The sequence below is a fragment of the Scyliorhinus torazame genome, chromosome 6 (genome assembly GCF_047496885.1).
Source record: "Scyliorhinus torazame isolate Kashiwa2021f chromosome 6, sScyTor2.1, whole genome shotgun sequence".
Taxonomy (NCBI): domain Eukaryota; kingdom Metazoa; phylum Chordata; class Chondrichthyes; order Carcharhiniformes; family Scyliorhinidae; genus Scyliorhinus; species Scyliorhinus torazame.
In genome coordinates this window covers 224,571,918-224,594,434 of record NC_092712.1, presented here as the reverse complement: position 1 = coordinate 224,594,434, position 22,517 = coordinate 224,571,918, and the positions used below count along the sequence as shown (strand labels likewise).

Sequence of the window (22,517 nt, the reverse complement as noted above, 5' to 3'; positions counted from 1 at the left end):
TCTATCAGTGGCCTGCCACTGCCTTCCACTCGCAGGAAGAGGGTGAAAAGGCAAATCTAGACCAGCTGGACTGGGAATTGAACCTACGCTGTTGCTGTTATTCTGAACCAGGTGCTAGCCATTTTCCAAAATGAGCTAACTCTTCTATTTTTACAATAGTGTACAAACATCTATTAAACAGGTTACATTAAATGACTTTCATCATACTCAGTGTTGTAAAGGATCATACAATACGAAGCTCAGTAATAACTTGTGTTGTCTTCAGAAGATTTAAAGCAGTACACAGGGGCAGAGTTTAGCTTTTAGCTGGCATAGAAAATTGCCTGCCTGATAAACACCTTGCCCAATGTTTCTTTTCATTACGTGCTGTGCCAAGTTTTTGAAGTTAATACGCATCAATGATAGTTTGCTGTTGTGGGGTGAAAGCTCAATCTGTCTCGACCACAAGGGAGTTTTGTTGTTCTACTCACAGATCCCAGTACTGTACCAGCAAACATGAGGTAGTGGAACTCAAAGTTGGAAAGGTAAGGTAATTGAATTTCTGGGCTTCAAAGATTGCTTGGAAGGTAGAGCGAAATTGGTTTAAAAACATTCAATGAATTCTGAAAGGGTGTAAACCTACTTCATCAGATCAAAGATGAATTGTAAATGAGGGACAATTATTCCAAAAGTTGGTTTGAGGACAGTCCAGACTGGGCTACAATGTCATGGCGGCGGTTGAAGCTTGGGGAGTTCTCTGGTATCAATTAATTTGGGGTTCTGCTGAAAGAGTTAGTTGCAGTTTGGACCTCATGTGGTTTTCAGCTCACTGAGAGAAGATAGCCAAAGTAAATGACAGCTAGAAATACTTGCACTGCAAACAGAGTTTTAAAAAAATGAATTTTATCATTCACTGTGTGGAATGTTGGTAGGCTTAATCTCAGTTTCAAATTTGTGATGGAACACAAGCTAGAAGATTGCCTAGTTTGAAACTAATGGAATAATCAACAGTGGTCCTCAGAGGGCCATGTGCTAAATAAAACAACCAGCATATTAGCTTAGAAATACTGAAAAGTAACCAGAACAAGGAACATCCACAGTCAAGAGATCGTAAAATAAAGTTTCACCTCTGAAAATAGTTGGAGCTGAGGTGAGATATTTCAGCTAAAGAGAGGCTGCTGCAAAGACTCTTGATCTCTGGCTCAAGAAACGGTGCAGCTAAAGTACCACCAGATTGGGCATATTCCCTGACAACAACCTTCAGGGCTCACAACATCTGGCACATGAAGGGAAACAGCAGCAGGCCCTTTGTATGAAGAAGGCAATATGGATGGTCCGGTCAAAGCAATACACACTTCTGACCTGGAAAGAGGTTGCACATGCTTGACTTACACAAACTCCAAGTTCTGAAAGACCTCATGAAGAACTCTATGCGCACACTTGGAAATGATGGAATGCTTCATCAGGTTCAGACAACACTTTGAGAAGTGATTAGGGGTGAGCTCCAAGCTTGGCTTGCAGCCAGGTTTCCAATCCCCAGGCCTAACAAAGGTTTGCTTAACAGAAAGACCTCTTTCTCTCAATAAATGCAGACATTCCACAGTTTATGATGCACCAAGAAAACTTGTAAGTCCATAATAATTGATTGGACACACATTCCTCCACTGTGCCATTGGAAACGTTTACGTTTACATTTTCTACCACCTCATCTTGGTACAACCCTGGCATCCACATCTGAGGTGATGGCAGCTGCTGAGTGCTATGCCCTTGATGCCCAAGATGACCTCAGGGAATCTCCTCTGGGGCCTGAGCCTGGAGAGCTCCAGCCTATTGAGAGTCTCCTGAAGAGGTGCAGAGGAACATTCCTCGGCCTCATCTTCTGGAGTTATTTGGGTCACCGCAGAAGGGAGGAGGATCAGCAGTTCACCCTTGGAGCATTCCAAGGTCATGCCCCTGATAAGGCTGGCTGATTACCCTTTCTATGGGTAATGACACCTCCCTGAATCCTGAAGTAGAAGGAGCTCTTGAAGGGAGGTTAAGGTGGCTGGCTCTCCTCTCACCTAGACACCTCTGCATAGCCCATGGTCCGAGTGATGGAGTGCAGGTCCGAGCGCATATCTGGAAGCTACAGTGTGTTCTGCTGGACCAGATTCTTCATGTCAGTCACCAATCTCTCCATGGAGGATGTCATATGCTCACATACCAGAACTCATGGTATGGTCGCATTCTTCCACCATTTGCGTGGGACTGGACATGGAGTCTGGCATCTCCGGCAGATGTACCCCTGGCTGTCTCTGCATCTTCAGCAGGTTTCTTGTGGCTGTTCTCAGGGGTCCATCATCAGCATGCGGCTCAGCATGGGCATGATCTCCAACAGCCCACCGACAGGAACCTCATGATGTGATCACCAGGTTATGGCCCTGAACATGGTGGAGAGTGCAGGTAAGTGAGGAAGGTAGAAGTATCCAAGGGATAACACTGCAGGAGCCTCAACCCTTGTCCCTGTCCAACAAGTATGAGATTCTTACTCTTTGTGTGGATGAGAGAGGGGACTGTAGGGGAGGTGACCATGGCTCCATGGTTCAGGGAGCAGTTAAGTGGGGTGAGAAAAGACAAATGTAGCCGTAGTTGGGGATAGTATAGTCAGGGGAATAGACAATGTTCCCTGTAGGGAGGACTGAGAATCTCCAAGATTGTGTTGCTTGCCCGGTGCCAGGGCTCGGCTCATTTGCTCTGTGCTGGAGAGGAACTTGTGGTGGGAGAGGAGAATCCTGTGGTCATGGTCCATGTTGTCACCAATGACATAGGTAGAATGAGAAAGAGGTTCTGTGCAGGCAGTTTGAGTAGTTAGGCAGTAAATTAAAGAACAGAACCTCCAAGGTTATAATCTATGATTTATTACCAGCGCCACGTGCAAATTGGCAAAGGGTACATAAAATTAGAAAGGTGAATATGTGGCTCAAAGACTGATGTGGGAGAAGTGGGTATCGATTCATGAGACATTTGCATCAGAACTGGGGAATATGGGGGCTGTACAATTGGGATTTCCTACATGTGAACCATGTTCCAAGAATGGAAGGTTTAAAAAATCAGGGGTATATCAGGGAGCGATGGCACAGGATAGGGAGGGAGAACTTGACTGTCGTAGTGTGGCAGACCGGGGCAGGAGACATAAACAAAAATATGCAACACAGAGCAAATCCAGAATTGTAAAAACTGTTAAAAAAATCATGCTAAATGTTCTTTATCTGAATGCACGAAGCATTTGCAGCAAGATGGACAAGTTGATATCGCAGATTACAAAATATGAGTATGATGGATTAGCTATTGTAGAAACATTCCAGGGTATACAATGTTCCAAAAGAACTGGCCAAAGAGGAAAGGAGGTAGGGTGGCATTGTTAATCATGGAAGGTTTCTGAGCAGTGCTGAATCGTGATACAAAGGCAGTGGATGGTGACACAGAATCAGTTTGGGTTGAAATAATGACTAGTAGGGGAAAGACGACAAAAAAGTGGTCAAGAGACCCCCAAAATGTGACCTCTCAAGAGGTCAGAGCATAATTGTGGAAATAACAAGGGCATGTTTGAAGGAAACTGCAGTTATCATGAGAAATTGTATCTGCATATTGATTGGATAAACCAAATCGGCAAGGTAGTATCGGAGAGGAATGTGTGGAGTGCATCAGGGATTGCTATTTCGAGCAGTATATTGTGGAACTATCCTATTTTAGATTTGGTTTTGTGCAATGAAGATTAATAATGAATCTTGTGGTTAAGGATACCCTAGGGGATAGTGACCACAATATGATAGAATTCCAGATATAGTTTGAGGGTAAACACCATGGGCGGAATTCTCTGATAATGGGGCTCTGTCCCCATGCCCGACAAGCTTTGACAAAGGGTCATCTGGATTCAAAACATTAGCTCTTTTCTCTCCCTACAGATGCTGCCAGGCCTGCTGAGATTTACCAGCATTTTCTCTTTGGTTTCAATTATCATGGTCTGCGGGTGGAGTTGTGAACTGGGTAAACATGTCCCCTCATGCCACCTATGCACCAACAAAGAATAAACCATTGAAAACATTTAACTTGTGTCAAAAATATTATGGAATTTATTGTGGAGATCAGAGAGCCTGAGCTGTCAATCAAACAATGTTTCCTTTGGCACGCAGGTGTTCTCGTATTAGAATAGCTGTTTGGGTGCTCATTTTCACAATGTTGATTGGTACGAATTAATTAGTTTCAAGAGTTTGTGGCTTTTGAAACTTCAAAGGCCTGGGTGATTGACACTTTTATCAACTTGCAGTCAAGACATTTCATTCAAGCACGGAAGAAAGTTGTCAATGGACTACTTTCTTCCAAAGGTTTTATGTTACACGCAAAATATAAACACGCATGAAATTGGAGTCCATTCCAGGTCTTCATTGAATGCATCCCAGGTCTTCATTGTTACCTGCCATATCATTGGTGCCAATATATATTGATTGGGCAAAGAACACATGTGAAGTTCACTTGGTGATCTAGGCTGGGATCATCACCTACAAATACTAGGGGCGCGATTCAGCAATCTTGTTGCGCCCAGCGCAGATCCGGATGCAATGGGTGAATCTCACGCAAGCTCCAAATTGGGCGCCGAGCCAGAGACGAAACCTCAGGCGAATCACCCAACTTCTTCGGCCTGGCGAGATCCAGATCGAAATATTTAAATGAGGAAATACCCAGACTTCAGATTCACCCGCCGCCTTGGATTCACTGCTGCGCCAGGGAGAACTCGCCAGTGCGCCGTTTAGTACTGCTCCACACAAATGGTCATTGAAGACCCCCGGGTGGTCGGGGACAGGGCAGGGTAGAGCCCAGGGTGCCAGGCTGGCAGTGCCCAGATGACATGGCCACAGTGCTAGGCTGGCAGCTGCAGGGTGTCTGGGTGCCAAGTTGTTGCTGCCAGGGGCCAGGCCTGGTAGGGGCCATCCGAGGTAGAAAGGGGATTGAGTGGGGGGCTTCCTGGGGGGCTCCCCAAAGTTGGGGGATGATAGGGTTTCAAAAACATGGTGAGGGGCCTGAAAGGGGCAGAGGTGGGAAGAAAATCAGGACAAAATGGGACACCAATCTGTGAGGAGCCTTTCCTGTGTAAATCACTCTGTGTCCTAGGCAGGGAGAAACTCCCCAAGGCCGAAATGAACAGCAGAGTGCCACTGGATAGCAGGATGTCTCTTGGCACTGCAGCCACCAACAAACACCCCGCTAAATGCACCATTCAGTGGGCTTTAACTACAGTCCACTGAATCGTGCCCTTGAATTCATTTTTTTTTTTTTTAAAAAGGGTTTGAAATATCCCCCCATTTTACAGCATTTTGAAGTTTCTACACGAGCAGGTGACCTCTGCACTTTCCAGCTGATGATTCTTTTGCTGGACTTACTGAACACTTCAGTGGAGTGTTCGGGGAATGATATTCCATAAATGTATCCCTATCCTGGATACTATACACCATGTTGTGCCCTCACGATTTCTCCATGCTATCGTAGATCATAGTGAGAAGTCAACTTTCGAAAGCTTTGAAAAATCCTCCAGAAATGTTGGTCAGTGTATACAGAGAGTATAAAATGCCAACCAGCAACAATACTCAGATTTATCTCCATTGCCAGGCACTGAAAAGCTGTACACCATTTATGTGGGAAGGTGGCAAAGTGAAACTACTCCATTTGGGGAAGAAGAATATTTTCACTAATTTATCTGATAAATCCAGTTTGTTCTACTGCCTCACAATAGACATTTGTGCTGAAAGAAACTAAAATAAATCACTTTCCGTTAGTCTAACTGGGCCCAGCAAAGGAAACAAGAGACCTACCGAACATATATCAAATTCAATTGCAAAAATTTAATCTTTTTCCTTGTTCTCTTTTATGATCTACCAGTGGAGAAACGACAATGGAAATCGCTGATCTGTATTTGCCAAATTATGCATATGTTACTCCATGAAAACTCATATTCTTGTTTGCAAATCACTTGAAATTGTGCACGCTCTGTTAACGTACAAACTGTTCATTTATTAACACAACTCCAAGGCTCTTTTTAGATATACACTGAAACCCAATTCTAATCACCTTTAAGGTGCTTTAACTATCCAGCAGTGTCCCTGCCCTGAGTTTCAGCGAATAACAAAATTCCTGCAAAACTACTCCAGGTCACAATGAACCCCATACCTGATGTGATACAAAGCACACTGGGTTTGTTCACTTGATAGTTTGTCAGTTCTCATAAACTGGTAAGAAAAATGTTAATAAACAGGAGGAAACATTTAACATATATATGCTATTGCAAATTCTCAACGTGGTTTCAATTAATGATTTATTTTAAAGTAGTAAATTATCTTTTTTTTTCATTCAACTATAAAGTGAGTGATGTTTCCCCATGATGTGATTGTATTTGTATTCATATTGCGCTCTAACTTTTTCAAAATATGATGCTTTCAAATCTGGTATGATCTAGTAAACCGAGAAAATCTTTCAGCAGAAAAAGGGGCAATCAACTGATATGCCACTTATTTGTCAAGAGGAGGCCAACATCCATTTTGGTGCTGGAAAAAAGTGAGTTGCCTTATACATCAAGTTGACATCTACAGTAATTTTAAAAAAAATTTAGAGTACTCAATTCGTTTTTTCCATTTAAGGGGCAATTTAACGTGGCCAATCCACCTAGCTTGCACATTTTTGGGTTGTGGGGGCGAAACCCACGCAAACACAGGGAGAATGTGCAAACTCCATACGGACAGTGATCCAGAGCCGGGATGGAACCTGCAACCTCGGTGCCGTGAGGCTGCAGTGCTAACCGCTGCACCACCGTGCTGCCCTGATCTACAGTAATTTTAATTAGTTTACCCAGAGGGCATGTGATGCTGTAGGTAAATGTTGACGCAAATCTTCAAAACTATGTAGACAATGAAATAAAGGCATAAAAGTGGTGGCAATTCTAAGAATTTCACTTTCTGACAAGCACATACCATATCAGCTTTTTCATTAGCTACTTGTAGTTCTCTCTCTTTCACCTCCAGTTCTTTATTTAGTGCAGCCACTGAATCAGAGGCCTCCTTCAATTTTTCTAGGCCAGTATTCATTCTGTAGAAAAAAAAAAAATCACTATTTAATAAGTAGTTTGGCAAAGCATTTTGCTTTAATACTTTATGAAATAAGATGAATACATTTCAATGCTAGTTTTGAATTAATTATGCACTGCTTTCTGTTTTAAAATTTTATGAGTTACTCCATGTAACTTAGGGATTTATGTACTTTAAGAATACGGTCTACAAATTGTTATTTTATGAATAACATTGTTCAATCGCCCACAAATACATATGCAGATTTTAACCACTTAGTTGTTTTTCAGGACAATAATTTAACAATAGGACGGTATAATTTTAGGATGAAACAAGTAGAATAAGATGTAGTAGTATTTTGGATATGTATATAAATAGCAAGAGTGGTAAAAGGAAGAGCAGGGCTGGTTGGAGATCAAAAAAGGGATTCATGCATGGAGGCACGGGAACAGCTATGTTATTCAATAAATACGGCATCCACAGATACGGAGGAAAGTGATAATTTTACAGCATTGGTCATAATTTTCCAGTCTTCGTTAGACTCACGGTTGTTTACAGAAGGCAGGAGAATTGCAAAATTGCAACCTTGTTGAAGAAAAGGTGTAGAGGAAAGTCCAGCAACTTAGGTCAATCAGGTTAACATCAATGGTGGGGAAATCTCTAAAATAATAATTCAGGGCAAAATTAAAAGCCACATGGACAAACATAGGTTAACTAAGGAAAGCCAGCACAGATTTGTTACGGGAATTCGTGAGCAACTAACTTGCTGGAGGGCAGCACGGTGGCGCAGTGGTTAGCACTGCTGTCTCAGGGCACCAAGGTCCCAGGTTCGATTTCGGCTCTGGGTCACTGTCCGTGTGGAGTTTGCACATTCTCCCTGTGTTTCTGTGGGTTTCGCCCCCACAATCCAAAGATGTGCAGGGTAGGTGAATTGGCCACGCTAAACTGGCCCTTAATTGGAAAAAATTAATTGGGCACTCTAAATTTATTTTTTTTAAACTAACTTGCTGGAGTTTTTTGAAGAGGTCACAAAGAGGTTTGATGAGGGCAATGCTGTTGATCTGGTGTACATGGACTTCTAAAAAACATATGATATGTACAACAGAACAGACTTGTGAGTAAAACTAGAGCTCATGGAATAAAAGGGAAAGTATGATGTGGATACATAATTGGCAGGAAACAGAATAGTGGTTAATGGATGTTTTTCGAGCTGGAAGAGGGTTTGTAGTGCAGCTCCCCAGTTGTCAGGGAGGGTTGGGACCATTGATCTTCTTGATATAAATTAATGACCTAGAACTCAGTGTATAGCACACAATTTCAAAATTTGCAGATGATACAAAACCTGAACCTGATAGTGTACACCTTCAAAACTACATAGACACGCTAGTGGAATGGGCAGACAAGTTGCAGATGAATTTCAATGCAGAGAAATGTGAGGTGATTCATTTTGTAGGAAGAACATGGAGAGACAAGATAAAATAAAAAGTAGAACTCTAAAGAGCAGAGGGACCCGAGTGTGCATGTGCATAAGTCATTGAAGGTGGCAGCATAGTGGTTAATAAAGCATATAGGTAGCCTAGGCTTTATTAATAGGGGTATGGAGCGTAGGAGTGTTTCCAAGGGCTGAGTATTCAGCCATCCTTTACGTGCGGTTCTTTCCTCATAGTTATGGCTTAGCTTAATAAACAGAGAGCAACAGACACAATAACCTGGTTAACACGGCTTTATTATCCCAAGCTTGGTTTCATGTACACGAGAGATCGATCTGGATAAATGCCAAAATCAATCTGCCTGACACTGATAAAAACACATTAATTATTGGATTTTCCAAAAACCAATAGCCCACTCCAGTTAGATTTGATCCAATCCATGGAGCTGTCACTTCTATATTATCAAGTAAAATTACTTTAAACAAAACGTTGACTTGTGATCAGCTCATGATTTAACCCCATCCTGTCACCTGTTGTTTACCAGAATCTTGTGTCCATTCTAAACTTGTTTTTCGGACATTGCTAACCTTGTATCGCAGTCAGTTCCTGTCCACCTCCTTGTTCATCCAGGGGCAGGATACCAAAGCTGGTTTCCTCTTTACTCCATGGATTGTTTGAAACAGGATATTGGGGTCACTGATGAAAACTGTTTACGAAATCGACTATGAAATTTGCTGACCACACAATCCCATTCGTCTCAAAAACATGGGCAAATTAGCTAGCTTAAATCCCATCATACATTGTGGCCACTGCTTGTAGCTAGAGTTTAAATGATTATCACTGCTATGTCCTAAAATACAGATTTAATAGTTAATAATGATTACTGGGAGACTTCCGGGTGCGGCGATGACCAGCTGAGTCGCACATTTCGGCAGCTCCCTGTGAAACGGACTTTTGGGCTCTTGATAGGAGCCCCAACGGCAATTTTGACAGCTAAAAACACTGTGCGGTAAACCAGAAGGGAATCCCCCCTGGATACGGATGGAAAAAGGAGAGGGAAGTGGCCAGATTGCAGTGGATCCTTTAGAACAGCGGCAAGGAAGGCAAGCAAACACCAAGATGGCGTCGGAAGGTGGCAGTTTAACATGGGGCCCTGAACAACAAGAGTTCTTGAAATGCTGTGTGGAAGAGATCAAAAAGGAAATGAAGAAAGAGCTGTTGGCCCCGATACTACAGGCGATCGAAGGGCTAAAGGAGGAACAAAAGACCCAGGAGCGGGAGCTTCGGGTCGTGAAGGCAAAGGCAGCCGAGAATGAGGACGATATACAGGGCCTGGTGGTGAAGACGGAGACGCAGGAGGCACATCAGAAACGATGTGTGGAAAGGTTGGAGGCACTGGAAAACAACGCAAGGAGGAACAACCTGAGGATTTTTGGTCTTCCTGAAGGTGTGGAGGGAGCGGACGTCGGGGCATATGTGAGCACGATGCTGCACTCGTTAATGGGAGCGGAGGCCCCGGCAGGTCCGTTGGAGGTGGAGGGAGCATACCGAGTGATGGCGCGAGGACCGAGAGCAGGAGAAATTCCCAGAGCCATAGTGGTGAGATTCCTCCGTTTTAAGGATAGAGAAATGGTCATTAGATGGGCGAAGAAAACTCGGAGTAGTAAATGGGAGAACGCGGTGATCCGCGTTTATCAAGACTGGAGTGCGGAGGTGGCGAGAAGGAGGGCGAGCTTTAATCGGGCCAAGGCAGTGCTTCATAAAAAGAAGATAAAATTTGGAATGCTGCAACCGGCAAGACTGTGGGTCACATATCGAGAGAGGCACCACTACTTTGAGACGGCGGATGAAGCGTGGACTTTTATTGTGGAAGAAAAACTGGAATGAGCGGGTTATTAAAAAGAACGTTCGAACAAAGTGGTGGGGCGAATGTGGGGGGCAAAGAGGGGTTTTATGTACTAATCCTGCGATGCAGTAACTTTTCTCTCTCCCACAGGTGGTGATGGGGGGAGGAGGGGAGGTGGAGGAGATGGGGCGTTGGCCATTGGGGGCGGGGCCAAGTGAGAAGCGCGTGCTTGGTTCCCGCGCTATGATAATCATGGTGGGAATAGAGAAGCAGGAAGGAGGGGGCGTCGCACGGTGCGAGCCGAGGTCACGGGGGGAAGCCGAGGTCAGCCAGAGTTTGCTGGCTTCTGGGAGCAACATGGGGGGAGTAATTACGCTAGCGGGGGATCTAGCGGGGTGGGGTGGGAGGGGGGAATTACTGGGTTGCTGCTGCTGGGGAGAGGGGGGAGCTGGTATGGGAGAGGATGGGCGGGGGGGCACCGCCTGGGGGAGATACAGCTGCGTGGGAACCGGGTGAGGAGCTGGAAAAAGGTGATAGCTAATCGACAAGGGGGGGGGGGGTAGGAAGCCCCCCAACCCGGCTGATCATGTGGAACGTGAGAGGGCTGAACGGGCCGATAAAGAGGGCACGGGTACTCGCACACCTTAAGAAACTTAAGGCAGATGTGGTTATGTTACAGGAAACGCACCTGAAACTGATAGACCAGGTTAGGCTACGCAAAGGATGGGTGGGGCAGGTGTTCCATTCGGGGCTAGATGCGAAAAACAGGGGGGTGGCTATATTAGTAGGGAAGCGGGTAATGTTCGAGGCAAAGACTATAGTGGCGGATAACGGGGGCAGATACGTGATGGTGAGTGGCAAACTACAGGGGGAGACGGTGGTTTTGGTAAACGTATATGCCCCGAACTGGGATGATGCCAATTTTATGAGGCAGATGCTAGGACGCATTCCGGACCTAGAGATGGGAAAGCTGATAATGGGGGGAGATTTTAATACGGTGTTGGAACCAGGGCTGGATAGGTCGAAGTCCAGGACTGGAAGGAGGCCGGCAGCAGCCAAGGTACTTAAAGATTTTATGGAGCAGATGGGAGGTGTAGACCCGTGGAGATTTAGCAGACCTAGGAGTAAGGAGTTCTCGTTTTTCTCCTATGTCCATAAAGTCTACTCGCGAATAGACTTTTTTGTGCTGGGTAGGGCATTGATCCCGAAGGTGAGGGAAACGGAGTATACGGCTATAGCCATTTCGGATCACGCTCCACACTGGGTGGACTTGGAGATAGGGGAGGAAACAGGAGGGCGCCCACCCTGGAGAATGGACATGGGACTAATGGCAGATGAGGGGGTGTGTCTAAGGGTGAGGGGGTGCATTGAAAAGTACTTGGAACTCAATGATAATGGGGAGGTCCAGGTGGGAGTGGTCTGGGAGGCGTTGAAGGCGGTGGTTAGAGGGGAGCTGATATCAATAAGGGCACATAAAGGGAAGCAGGAGAGTAAGGAACGGGAGCGGTTGCTGCAAGAACTTTTGAGGGTGGACAGACAATATGCGGAAGCACCGGAGGAGGGACTGTACAGGGAAAGGCAAAGGCTACATGTAGAATTTGACTTGCTGACTACAGGCACTGCAGAGGCACAATGGAGGAAGGCACAGGGTGTACAGTACGAATATGGGGAGAAGGCGAGCAGGTTGCTGGCACACCAATTGAGGAAAAGGGGAGCAGCGAGGGAAATAGGGGGAGTGAGGGATGAGGAAGGAGAGATGGAGCGGGGAGCGGAGAGAGTGAATGGAGTGTTCAAGACATTTTATAAAAAATTATATGAAGCTCAACCCCCGGATGGGAGGGAGAGAATGATGGGCTTCTTGGATCGGCTGGAATTTCCCAAGGTGGAAGAGCAGGAAAGGGTGGGACTGGGAGCACAGATCGAGGTAGAAGAAGTGGTGAAAGGAATTAGGAGCATGCAGGCGGGAAAGGCCCCGGGACCGGATGGATTCCCAGTCGAATTCTATAGAAAATATGTGGACTTGCTCGCCCCGGTACTGACGAGGACCTTTAATGAGGCAAAGGAAAGGGGACAACTGCCCCCGACTATGTCTGAAGCAACGATATCGCTTCTCTTAAAGAAGGAAAAGGACCCGCTACAATGCGGGTCCTATAGACCTATTTCCCTCCTAAGTGTAGATGCCAAGGTCCTGGCCAAGGTAATGGCAATGAGAATAGAGGAATGTGTCCCGGGGGTGGTCCACGAGGACCAAACTGGGTTTGTGAAGGGGAGACAGCTGAACACGAATATACGGAGGTTGTTAGGGGTAATGATGATGGCCCCACCAGAGGGAGAAACGGAGATAGTAGTGGCGATGGATGCCGAGAAAGCATTTGATAGAGTGGAGTGGGATTATTTGTGGGCGGTGTTGAGGAGATTTGGTTTTGGAGAGGGGTATGTTAGATGGGTGCAGCTGTTGTATAGGGCCCCAGTGGCGAGCGTGGTCACGAATGGACGGGGATCTGCATATTTTCGGCTCCATAGAGGGACAAGGCAGGGATGCCCTCTGTCCCCATTATTGTTTGCACTGGCGATTGAGCCCCTGGCGATAGCGTTGAGGGGTTCCAAGAAGTGGAGGGGAGTACTTAGGGGAGGAGAAGAGCACCGGGTATCTTTGTATGCGGACGATTTGCTACTATACGTGGCGGACCCGGCGGAGGGGATGCCAGAAATAATGCGGATACTTGGGGAGTTTGGGGATTTTTCAGGGTATAAATTGAACATGGGGAAAAGTGAGTTGTTTGTGGTGCATCCAGGGGAGCAGAGTCGAGAAATAGAGGACCTACCGTTGAGGAAGGTAACAAGGGACTTTCGTTACCTGGGGATCCAGATAGCTAAGAATTGGGGCACATTGCATAGGTTAAATTTAACGCGGTTGGTGGAACAGATGGAGGAGGATTTCAAGAGATGGGATATGGTATCCCTGTCAATGGCAGGGAGGGTGCAGGCGGTTAAGATGGTGGTCCTCCCGAGATTCCTCTTTGTGTTTCAGTGCCTCCCGGTGGTGATTACGAAGGCTTTTTTTAAAAGGATTGAAAAGAGCATCATGGGTTTTGTGTGGGCCGGGAAGACCCCGAGAGTGAGGAAGGGATTCTTACATCGTAGCAGGGATAGGGGGGGGCTGGCACTACCGAGCCTAAGTGAGTATTATTGGGCCGCTAATATTTCAATGGTGAGTAAGTGGATGGGAGAGGAGGAGGGAGCGGCGTGGAAGAGATTAGAGAGGGCGTCCTGTAGGGGGACTAGCCTACAGGCTATGGTGACAGCCCCATTGCCGTTCTCACCGAGGAACTACACCACAAGCCCGGTGGTGGTGGCTACACTGAAGATTTGGGGACAGTGGAGACGGCATAGGGGAAAGACTGGAGCCTTGGGGGGTCCCCGATAAGAAACAACCATAGGTTTGCCCCGGGGGGAATGGATGGGGGATATGGAATGTGGCAAAGAGCAGGAATAACGCAACTGAAAGATCTGTTTGTGGATGGGAAGTTCGCGAGTCTGGGAGCGCTGACCGAGAAATATGGGTTGCCCCAAGGGAATGCATTCAGGTATATGCAACTGAGGGCTTTTGCGAGGCAACAGGTGAGGGAATTCCCGCAGCTCCCGACACAAGAGGTGCAGGACAGAGTGATCTCAAAGACATGGGTGGGGGATGGTAAGGTGTCAGATATATATAGGGAAACGAGGGACGAAGGGGAGACTATGGTAGATGAACTAAAAGGGAAATGGGAAGAAGAGCTGGGGGAGGAGATCGAGGAGGGGCTGTGGGCAGATGCCCTAAGCAGGGTAAACTCGTCGTCCTCGTGTGCCAGGCTAAGCCTGATTCAGTTTAAGGTATTACACAGGGCACATATGACTGGAGCACGGCTCAGTAAATTTTTTGGGGTGGAGGATAGGTGTGCGAGGTGCTCGAGAAGCCCAGCGAATCATACCCATATGTTTTGGTCATGCCCGGCACTACAGGGGTTTTGGATGGGGGTGACAAAGGTGCTTTCAAAAGTAGTAGGAGTCCGGGTCGAACCAAGCTGGGGGTTGGCTATATTTGGGGTTGCACAAGAGCCGGGAGTGCAGGAGGCGAGAGAGGCCGATGTTTTGGCCTTTGCGTCCCTAGTAGCCCGGCGCAGGATATTGCTAATGTGGAAAGAAGCCAAGCCCCCGGGGGTGGAGACCTGGATAAATGACATGGCGGGGTTTATAAAGCTAGAGCGGATTAAGTTCGTCCTAAGGGGGTCGGCTCAAGGGTTCACCAGGCGGTGGCAACCGTTTGTCGAATACCTCGCAGAAAGATAGACGGAATGGGAAAAAGAAGGCAGCAGCAGCAGCCCAGGAGCGGGGGGGGGGGGGGGGGGGGGGGGGGGGGAGAGAACCAGAAGGACTCTCAGGGTTGTTAATATATACTGTATAGTATGTATAGGTCGTTGCTACAGATAATTATATATTGGACTGTTAAATTATATTTTTGGAGAGTGTTACTTGTGACAAGGCAGTTGCCAATTAGGGCTAGTTTTTATTTTTGTTATTTATTATTTATTCATTTTTTGTTTATAAAATAGGTCATTGTTATTTGTGTTGTTATAATATTGTGTAAAGGATGCACAATGTACTGTGTTGGTTGACCAAAAATTTTCAATAAAATATTTAATAAAAAAAAAAAAAAATAATGATTACTGGGTTAACCTCAATCGTTAATAAACTAACGTATGTAGAACTATTCTAGTGTTATCCTAGCTATTCAGTTTTCAGAGGTCTCATCTCTGGACACCCCCTTCATGGAGCACAAAAGCAAGGTGTTTATGTTGAACTTGCATAAGACACTATTTTGGCCTCAGCTGAAGTATTGCAACCAGTTCTGGTGGCACACTTCGGTGAAGATGTGGAGGTATTGGAAGGGTAGTGCAGAAAAGATACATGCGAACCATTCCAAAGAGGAAGACCTTTAGCTATGAAGATGGATCGGAGAAGTTGGGATTGTTCTCATTGGAGAAAAGAAGGCTGAGAGGAGATTTGATAGAAGCATTCAAAATAATGAGCGGTCTGGGTTGAGTAGAAAGGGAGAAATTGTTCCCACTTGTAAAAGGACTGAGAATGACAGGGCACATATTTAAAGTAATTGGCAAAAGAAGCAAAATCGATATGAACAAGAAGAAAATTAAAGCACAGGAACAGGCCCTTCGGCCCTCCAAGCCTGCGCCGATCCAGATCCTTTATCTAAACCTGTCGCCTATTTTCCAAGGATCTACTTCCCTCTGTTCCCCGCCCGTTCATATATCTGTCTAGCTGCATCTTAAATGATGCTATCGTGCCCGCCTCTACCACCTCCGCTGGCAAAGCGTTCCAGGCACCCACCACCCTCTGCGTAAAAAACTTTCCACGCACATCTCCCTTAAATTTTCCCCCTCTCACCTTGAAATCGTGACCCCTTGTAATTGAAACCCTCACTCTTGGAAAAAGCTTGTTGCTATCCACCCTGTCCATACCTCTCATAATTTTGTATACCTCAATCAGGTTCCCCCTCAACCTCCGTCTTTCCAACGAAAACAATCCTAATCTACTCAACCTTTCTTCATAGCTAGCACCCTCCATACCAGGCAACATCCTGGTGAACCTCCTCTGAACCCTCTCTAAAGCATCCACATCCTTCTGGTAATGTGGCGATCAGAACTGCACGCAGTATTCCAAATGTGGCCTAACCAAGTCCTATACAATTGTAACATGACCTGCCGACTCTTGTACTCAATACCCCGTCCGATGAAGGCAAGCATGCTGTATGTCTTCTTGACCACTCTATCAACCTGCGTTGCCACCTTCAGGGTACAATGGACCTTAACTCCCAGATCTCTCTGTACATCAATTTTCCCCAGGACTCTTCCATTGACCGTAGAGTCCGCTCTTGAATTAGATCTTCCAAAATGCATCACCTCACATTTGCCTGGATTGAACTCCATCTGCCATTTCTCTGCCCAACTCTCCAATCTATCTATATTTTGCTGTATTCTCTGACAGTCCTCCTCGCTATCTGAAACTCCACCAATCTTAGTATCATCTGCAAACTTGCTAATAAGACCACCTATACCTTCGTCCAGATCATTTATGTATATCACAAACAACAGTGGTTCGAGCACGGATCCCTATGGAACATCACTAGTCACCTTATTCCATTTTGAGACACTCCCTTCCACCACTACTCTCTGTCTCCTGTTGCCCAGCCAGTTCTTTATCCATCTAGCTAGTACACCCTGAACCCCATACGACTTCACTTTTTCCATCAACCTGCCATGGGAAACTTTATCAAACGCCTTACTGAAGTCCATGTATATGACATCTACAGCCCTTCCCTCATCAATTAACTTTGTCACTTCCTCAAAGAATTCTATTAGGTTTGTAAGACATGACCTTCCCTGCCCAAAACCATGCTGCCTCTCACTGATAAGTCTATTTTCTTCCAAATGTGAATAGATCCTATCCCTCAGTATCTTCTCCAACAGTTTGCCTCCCACTGACGTCAAGCTCACAGGTCTATAATTCCCTGGATTATCCCTGCTACCCTTCTTAAACAAAAGGGCAACATTAGCAATTCTCCAGTTCTCCGGGACCTCACCAGTGCTCAAGGATTCTGCAAAGATGTCTGTTAAGGCCCCAGCTATTTCGTCCCCCACTTCCCTCAGTAACCTGGGATAGATCCCATCCAGACCTGGGGACTTGTCCACCTTAATGCCTTTTAGAATACCCAAAACTTCCCCCTTCCTTATGCCGACTTGACCTAGAGTATTTAAACATCCTTAGCCTCAACATCCATCATGTCCCTCTCCTTGGTGAATACCGATGCAAAGTACTCATTAAGAATCTCACCCATTTCCTCTGACTCCACGCATAAATTCCCTCTTTTGTCTTTGAGTGGGCCAATCCTTTCTCTAATTACCCTCTTGCTCCTTGTATACGAATAAAAGGCTTTGGGATTTTCCTTAACCCTGTTAGCCAAAGATATTTAATGACCCCTTTTAGCCCTCTTTATTGCGCGTTTGAGATTTGTCCTACTTTCCCGATATTCCTCCAAAGCTTCATCAGTTTTAAGTCGCCTAGATCTTATGTATGCTTCCTTTTTCATCTTAGCTCGTCTCACAATTCCACCCGTCATCCATGGTTCCCTAATCTTGCCATTTCTATCCCTCATTTTCACAGGGACATGCCTGTCCTGCACTCTAATCAACCTTTCCTTAAAAGACTCCCACATTTCAAATGTGGATTTACCCTTAAACAGCTGCTCCCAATCCACATTCTTTAGCTCCTGCCGAATTTTGTTATACTTGGCCTTTCCCCAATTTAGCACTCTTCCTTTAGGACCACTCTTGTCTTTGTCCATGAGTATTCTAAAACTTACGGAATTGTGATCGCTATTCCCAAAGTAATCACCGACTGAAACTTCAACCACCTGGCCGGGATCATTCCCCAATACCAGGTCCAATATGCCCCATTCCCGAGTTGGGACTATTTACATACTGCTCTAAAAAACTCTCCTGGATGCTCCTTGCAAATTCTGCTCCATTTACGCCTCCAACACTACACGAGTCCCATTCAATGTTGGGGAAGTTAAAATCAACCCATCACAACCACCCTATTGCTCCTACCTTTTTCTATAATCTGCTACATATTTGTACCTCTACTTCACGCTCGCTTTTGGGAGGCCTGTAATAAAGCCCCAACAATGTTACTGCACCATTCCTATTTCTTAGCTCTACCCATATTGCCTCAGTGCTCGAATCCTCCATCATGCCCTCCTTAATCATAGCTGTGATATCATCTCTGACCAGTAATGCAACTCCTCCACCCCTTTTACCTCCCTCTCTATCCCTCCTGAAGCATCTATACACTGGGATATTTAGTTGCCAGTGTTGCCCTTCCCTCAACCAAGTCTCAGTAATACCAATAACATCATATTCCCAGGTACTAATCCAAGCCCGAAGTTCATCTGCCTTACCTACTACACTTCTCTCATTGAAACAAATGCACCTCAGACCACCTGTCCCTTTGCGTTCATCATCTCTTCCCTGTCTACTCTTCCCCTCAGTCACATTGAGTTTATTATCTAGTACCTTACTAGCTTTAGGTGCTGCCTCTTTATTGACCTCTAACTTCCTAATCTGGTTCCCATCCCCCTGCCACATTAGTTTAAAACCTCCCCAACAGTGTTTGCAAAAGCACCCCCTAGGTCATTGGTTCCAGTCCTGCCCAGGTGTAGACCATCCGATTTGTAATGGTCCCACCGCCCCCAGAACCGGTTCCAATGTCCCAAATATCTGAACCCTTCCCTCCTGCACCATCTCTCAAGCCACGTATTCATTCTGACTATTCTTGAATTTCTACTCTGACTGTCTCGTGGCACTGGTAGCAATCCTGAGATTACTACCTTTGAGGTCCTGCTTTTTAACCTATCTCCTAACTCCCTAAATTCTGATTGTAGGACCTCATCCCATTTTTTACCTATATCGTTGGTGCCTATATGCACCACGACAACTGGCTGTTCACCCTCCCCCTTCAGTATGTCCTGCAGCCGATCTGAGACATCCCTGACCCGTGCACCTGGGAGGCAACATACCATTCGGGAGTCTCGTTTTCGACCACAGAAACGCCTGTCTACTCCCCTTATGATTGAATCCCCTATGACTATAGCCCTGCCAGTCTTTTCCCGCCCTTCTGTGCAGCAGAGCCAGCCACGGTGCCATGAGCCTGGCTACTACTGCCTTCCCCTGATGAAAACTTTAACACACAGCAAGTATTGGGCTCTGAAATGCTCTCTGACTGTGTGGAGGCAGGTTCAAATGAGGCATTCTAAAGGGAATTAGACTGTTAGCTGAAAGGCAAGAATGTACAGGGTTTTGGAGAGAAGGCAGGGGATTGGCACAAGGTGAAGTGATCCTTTGGAGAGCCAGTGCAAACACGACAGGCAGAATGGTCTCCTTCTGTGCTGTAACAAATATGTGACTCTGTGGTGTCTGCAATGAGTACAGCTATGACATAAATGGAGCCAAGAAAATATTTGCACGGAAGATCAATAGCTGGTGGATTGTCATCTATGTGCACCATCAGCAAAAACAGAGTTATTCCAGAAACGGGTGAAAGGAGGTAATGCTAGCAACTACAGACCAGTCAGTTCAACCTTGGTAATGGGAAAGCTTTCAGAGATGATATTCGAAGGCAAAATTAACAATCACATGGACAAATTTGGATATGTTAAGGAAGGCCACCAAGGAGTTGCCAAAAGAAACTAACCTGATTAAACTTTTTGATAAGGCAACAGAGATGATTGATTTGGGTAATATGGTTGATGGAGTTTTTTTGAAATTCGAAAAGGTGCTTGGCAAAGTGTAACTTAACAGACTTGCCAGCAAAGTTGTTTTTAAATTTGTTCTTGGGATGTTGGCTTTGCCAGCATTTATTGCCCATCCTTTGAGGGGGGCAGTTAAGAGTCACATTGCTGTGGGTCTGGAGTCACATGTAGGCCAGACCAGGTAAGGACGGCAGATTTCCTTCCCCAAAGGTCATTAGTGAACCAGATGAGTTTTTATAACAATCAATAATGGTTTCATGGTCTTCTTTACACTTTTAATTCCAGATTTTTATTGAATTCAAATTTCACGATCTGCAGTGGCGGGATTTGAACCTGGGTCCCTAGTTTACTAGTCCAATGACAAAACCACTATGCCACTACCTCCCCATTACAGTTTCCAGCTATTTTTGCCAAGGCTAGATGAGGGTGCAGATCGAGACCCCACAGGCCTTGCTGACATCATTGCAAGGATAGCTATTTCAAACCACCTTGCAATTTTGGGGGAAGTCAAACCCCTTTTGTTAAGTGTTTGTGGAACCTCAGAGGAGTTGCGAAGAAGGGGGGAACAACCGTCTTGAGTTGGGAACCAAGAAAAATATTAGACATTCTACATTCCCCTTGAAAAACAGTGCCACTCTTACCTTCTCAAAGCAGTCAATCACACACAGCCATTTACAGTAGCAATACGAAAAGTAATAATCTACTTCACTCCTCTTAATCTTGTATAAATAAGTACATATGCATGAAAAAACACTTCAAAGAAAGATCAAGTCAAGACAATGTGTTACGACACCCTGGGCAAGTTTGCATTTTGAGCCCCACAGACCTCGGAGTCCCAACATAATTTGTGTATTTTCCGGAATTGTTTAACCATTGACTGCTCCAATGCGTTACAGGCACCAGATTTATAAGTACAACATTAACAAATTGTTTGTTTATAAGAGTAAAATATGAACATATAACAGGAATAATAGAACAATGGTCTACTAGTCTACCTATTCTCAAAGTCCTGTCCCACCCTCCACCCAGACACACACACGACAAGCATACAGTAGGGGGTAGGGAAAGGATTACAAATAACAGGGATTAAAAGGGTATGAGAGATTTGAGGATCTTCGCTGCTGAGGCTGAGGTCCTTGAAGGCAGTAATCTCTTAAGAATGTACATTGGTGAATTCGGATCTTTTAAGCACCACCATCCACTTTGTCTTTCAACTGCTTGTCTGATCTTTGTGCAGAGATTATGGCTGTGTCGTGAAGAGAGTTCTTTGGCTGGGCTTTTCCCAGCCTTTCAGACAGAGGGTTAAACTGTTACACAGCTGGTGGGAGATCCTGCTCGCAGCCTTTCAAACCAGTAGTTCCCTTCACAGGTCCGGCTACTGCCTACAGTCTTTTAAATAGAAGTGCCTTCCACATATCTGGCTGGAAGCCTCTTAAATCGCCTGGCAGAGAGAAAGCTGAAAGTGCCTGCCTTGAAGCTGCTTCATGGATTTTTAACAGAATTGACTGAATGGGGCTGGCTTCTCTTGTTCCAGAAGTTTCTGAAAAGCTCCACCAATCCCAAACGAAAATTTGTCCAAGGCCCGGCATTCAAACAAGCTGATTGGCTGCTTGCCAAGTCCATCAACATGACATCACAGGCTATGCCATAAAGCATACTGAATCAGAGAGGATCTGCTGGATTAGTCCACATAGCAGCTTGCGGGGGGGGTGGGGTGGGGGTGGGGGGTCCAGTTCAAAACCAAAAGTCTGAGATTTTAAAACCAGCCAGCAGGCCAGGCATGAAACAAGAAACAGACCAGGATTTCACACTTCCTTACACAAAGTAATAAAGATGTCAATCAAACAAAGCTATCATTCCCCTGTAAACTGTATAAACAATATTCATAATAAGGCCATCTGGAAAAAAACAGATGTCTAACCATCTGTTCAAATTGCTTCTGTTGGTACAGTTTCCTCCGGGTGCTCTGGTGTCCTCCCACAAGCCCCGAAAGACGTGCTATTAAGTGAATTGGATATTCTGAATTCTTCTTCTGTATACCCGAACAGGCACCAGAGTGTGGCGACGAGGGGCTTTTCACAGTAACGTCATTGCAGTGTTAATGTAAACCTACTTGTGACAATAAAGATTATTATTATTATTAGTTGACAGCTGGCCTCATTATGAATGCTAATTGAGCTCCAAGAATGGCTGATGGACTCAGCCCTCTTAACAATGCTGATATAGCTTGAGATACAAGGGGACACTGAAGATGCATTGGGGGCATGAAGGCCTCATGGAAGATATGAAGGGGTTTGGGGATCTGATGTTCCAGTAAACAGAGGTGGGCCTTCTAATATTCTGGCCTTGCCATCTGATGGGCTCTGTTGCTGCCTTGGGCCTGCCTCCAGAAGGGGTCGGGCAGTCTCCAGCTCATGGATGCCTCCCCAAAGCAAAAAATAGGGTGGTCGGGTTCCTGAGACGGGATTGTGGCATCGGAAAAATTCCCAACTCCCGTTACCCATTTGCTTGATCAAAATACAGACTTATCTGTTCCCATTTGTGGAAGGCAGACAGAAGACACTGATTTAGGGTGATTGACAAATGGACCAACGGTGACATGAGGAAAATGTTCTTTTACAAAGTGAGTGCTTAGGATCTGGAATGCACTACCTGAGAGTGTGGTAGGAAAGGTAGATACTGTTGGGGCTTTGAAAGGAGAGTTGGATAATTACCTGAAGAAAAGGAACTTTCAGGGATAAAGGTCAAGGGTGGAATCAGGTGAGTTTCTGCAGCTGACCTCTGGCAATTAAGGGACAAATGATGCA

The 22,517-nt window shown here is 45.5% G+C and overlaps 1 protein-coding gene across 1 annotated transcript in view; it reads right to left on the bottom strand.

Moving 5' to 3' along the window:
* Nucleotides 1-22,517, bottom strand: part of dnah5 (dynein, axonemal, heavy chain 5) — a 521,599-nt gene that overhangs the window by 159,042 nt on the left and 340,040 nt on the right. Inside the window, exon 57 of the mRNA XM_072509474.1 lies at nt 6,978-7,092. Within this exon, the coding sequence (XP_072365575.1) occupies nt 6,978-7,092 (115 nt within the window). The remainder of the gene's footprint in view (nt 1-6,977; nt 7,093-22,517) is intronic.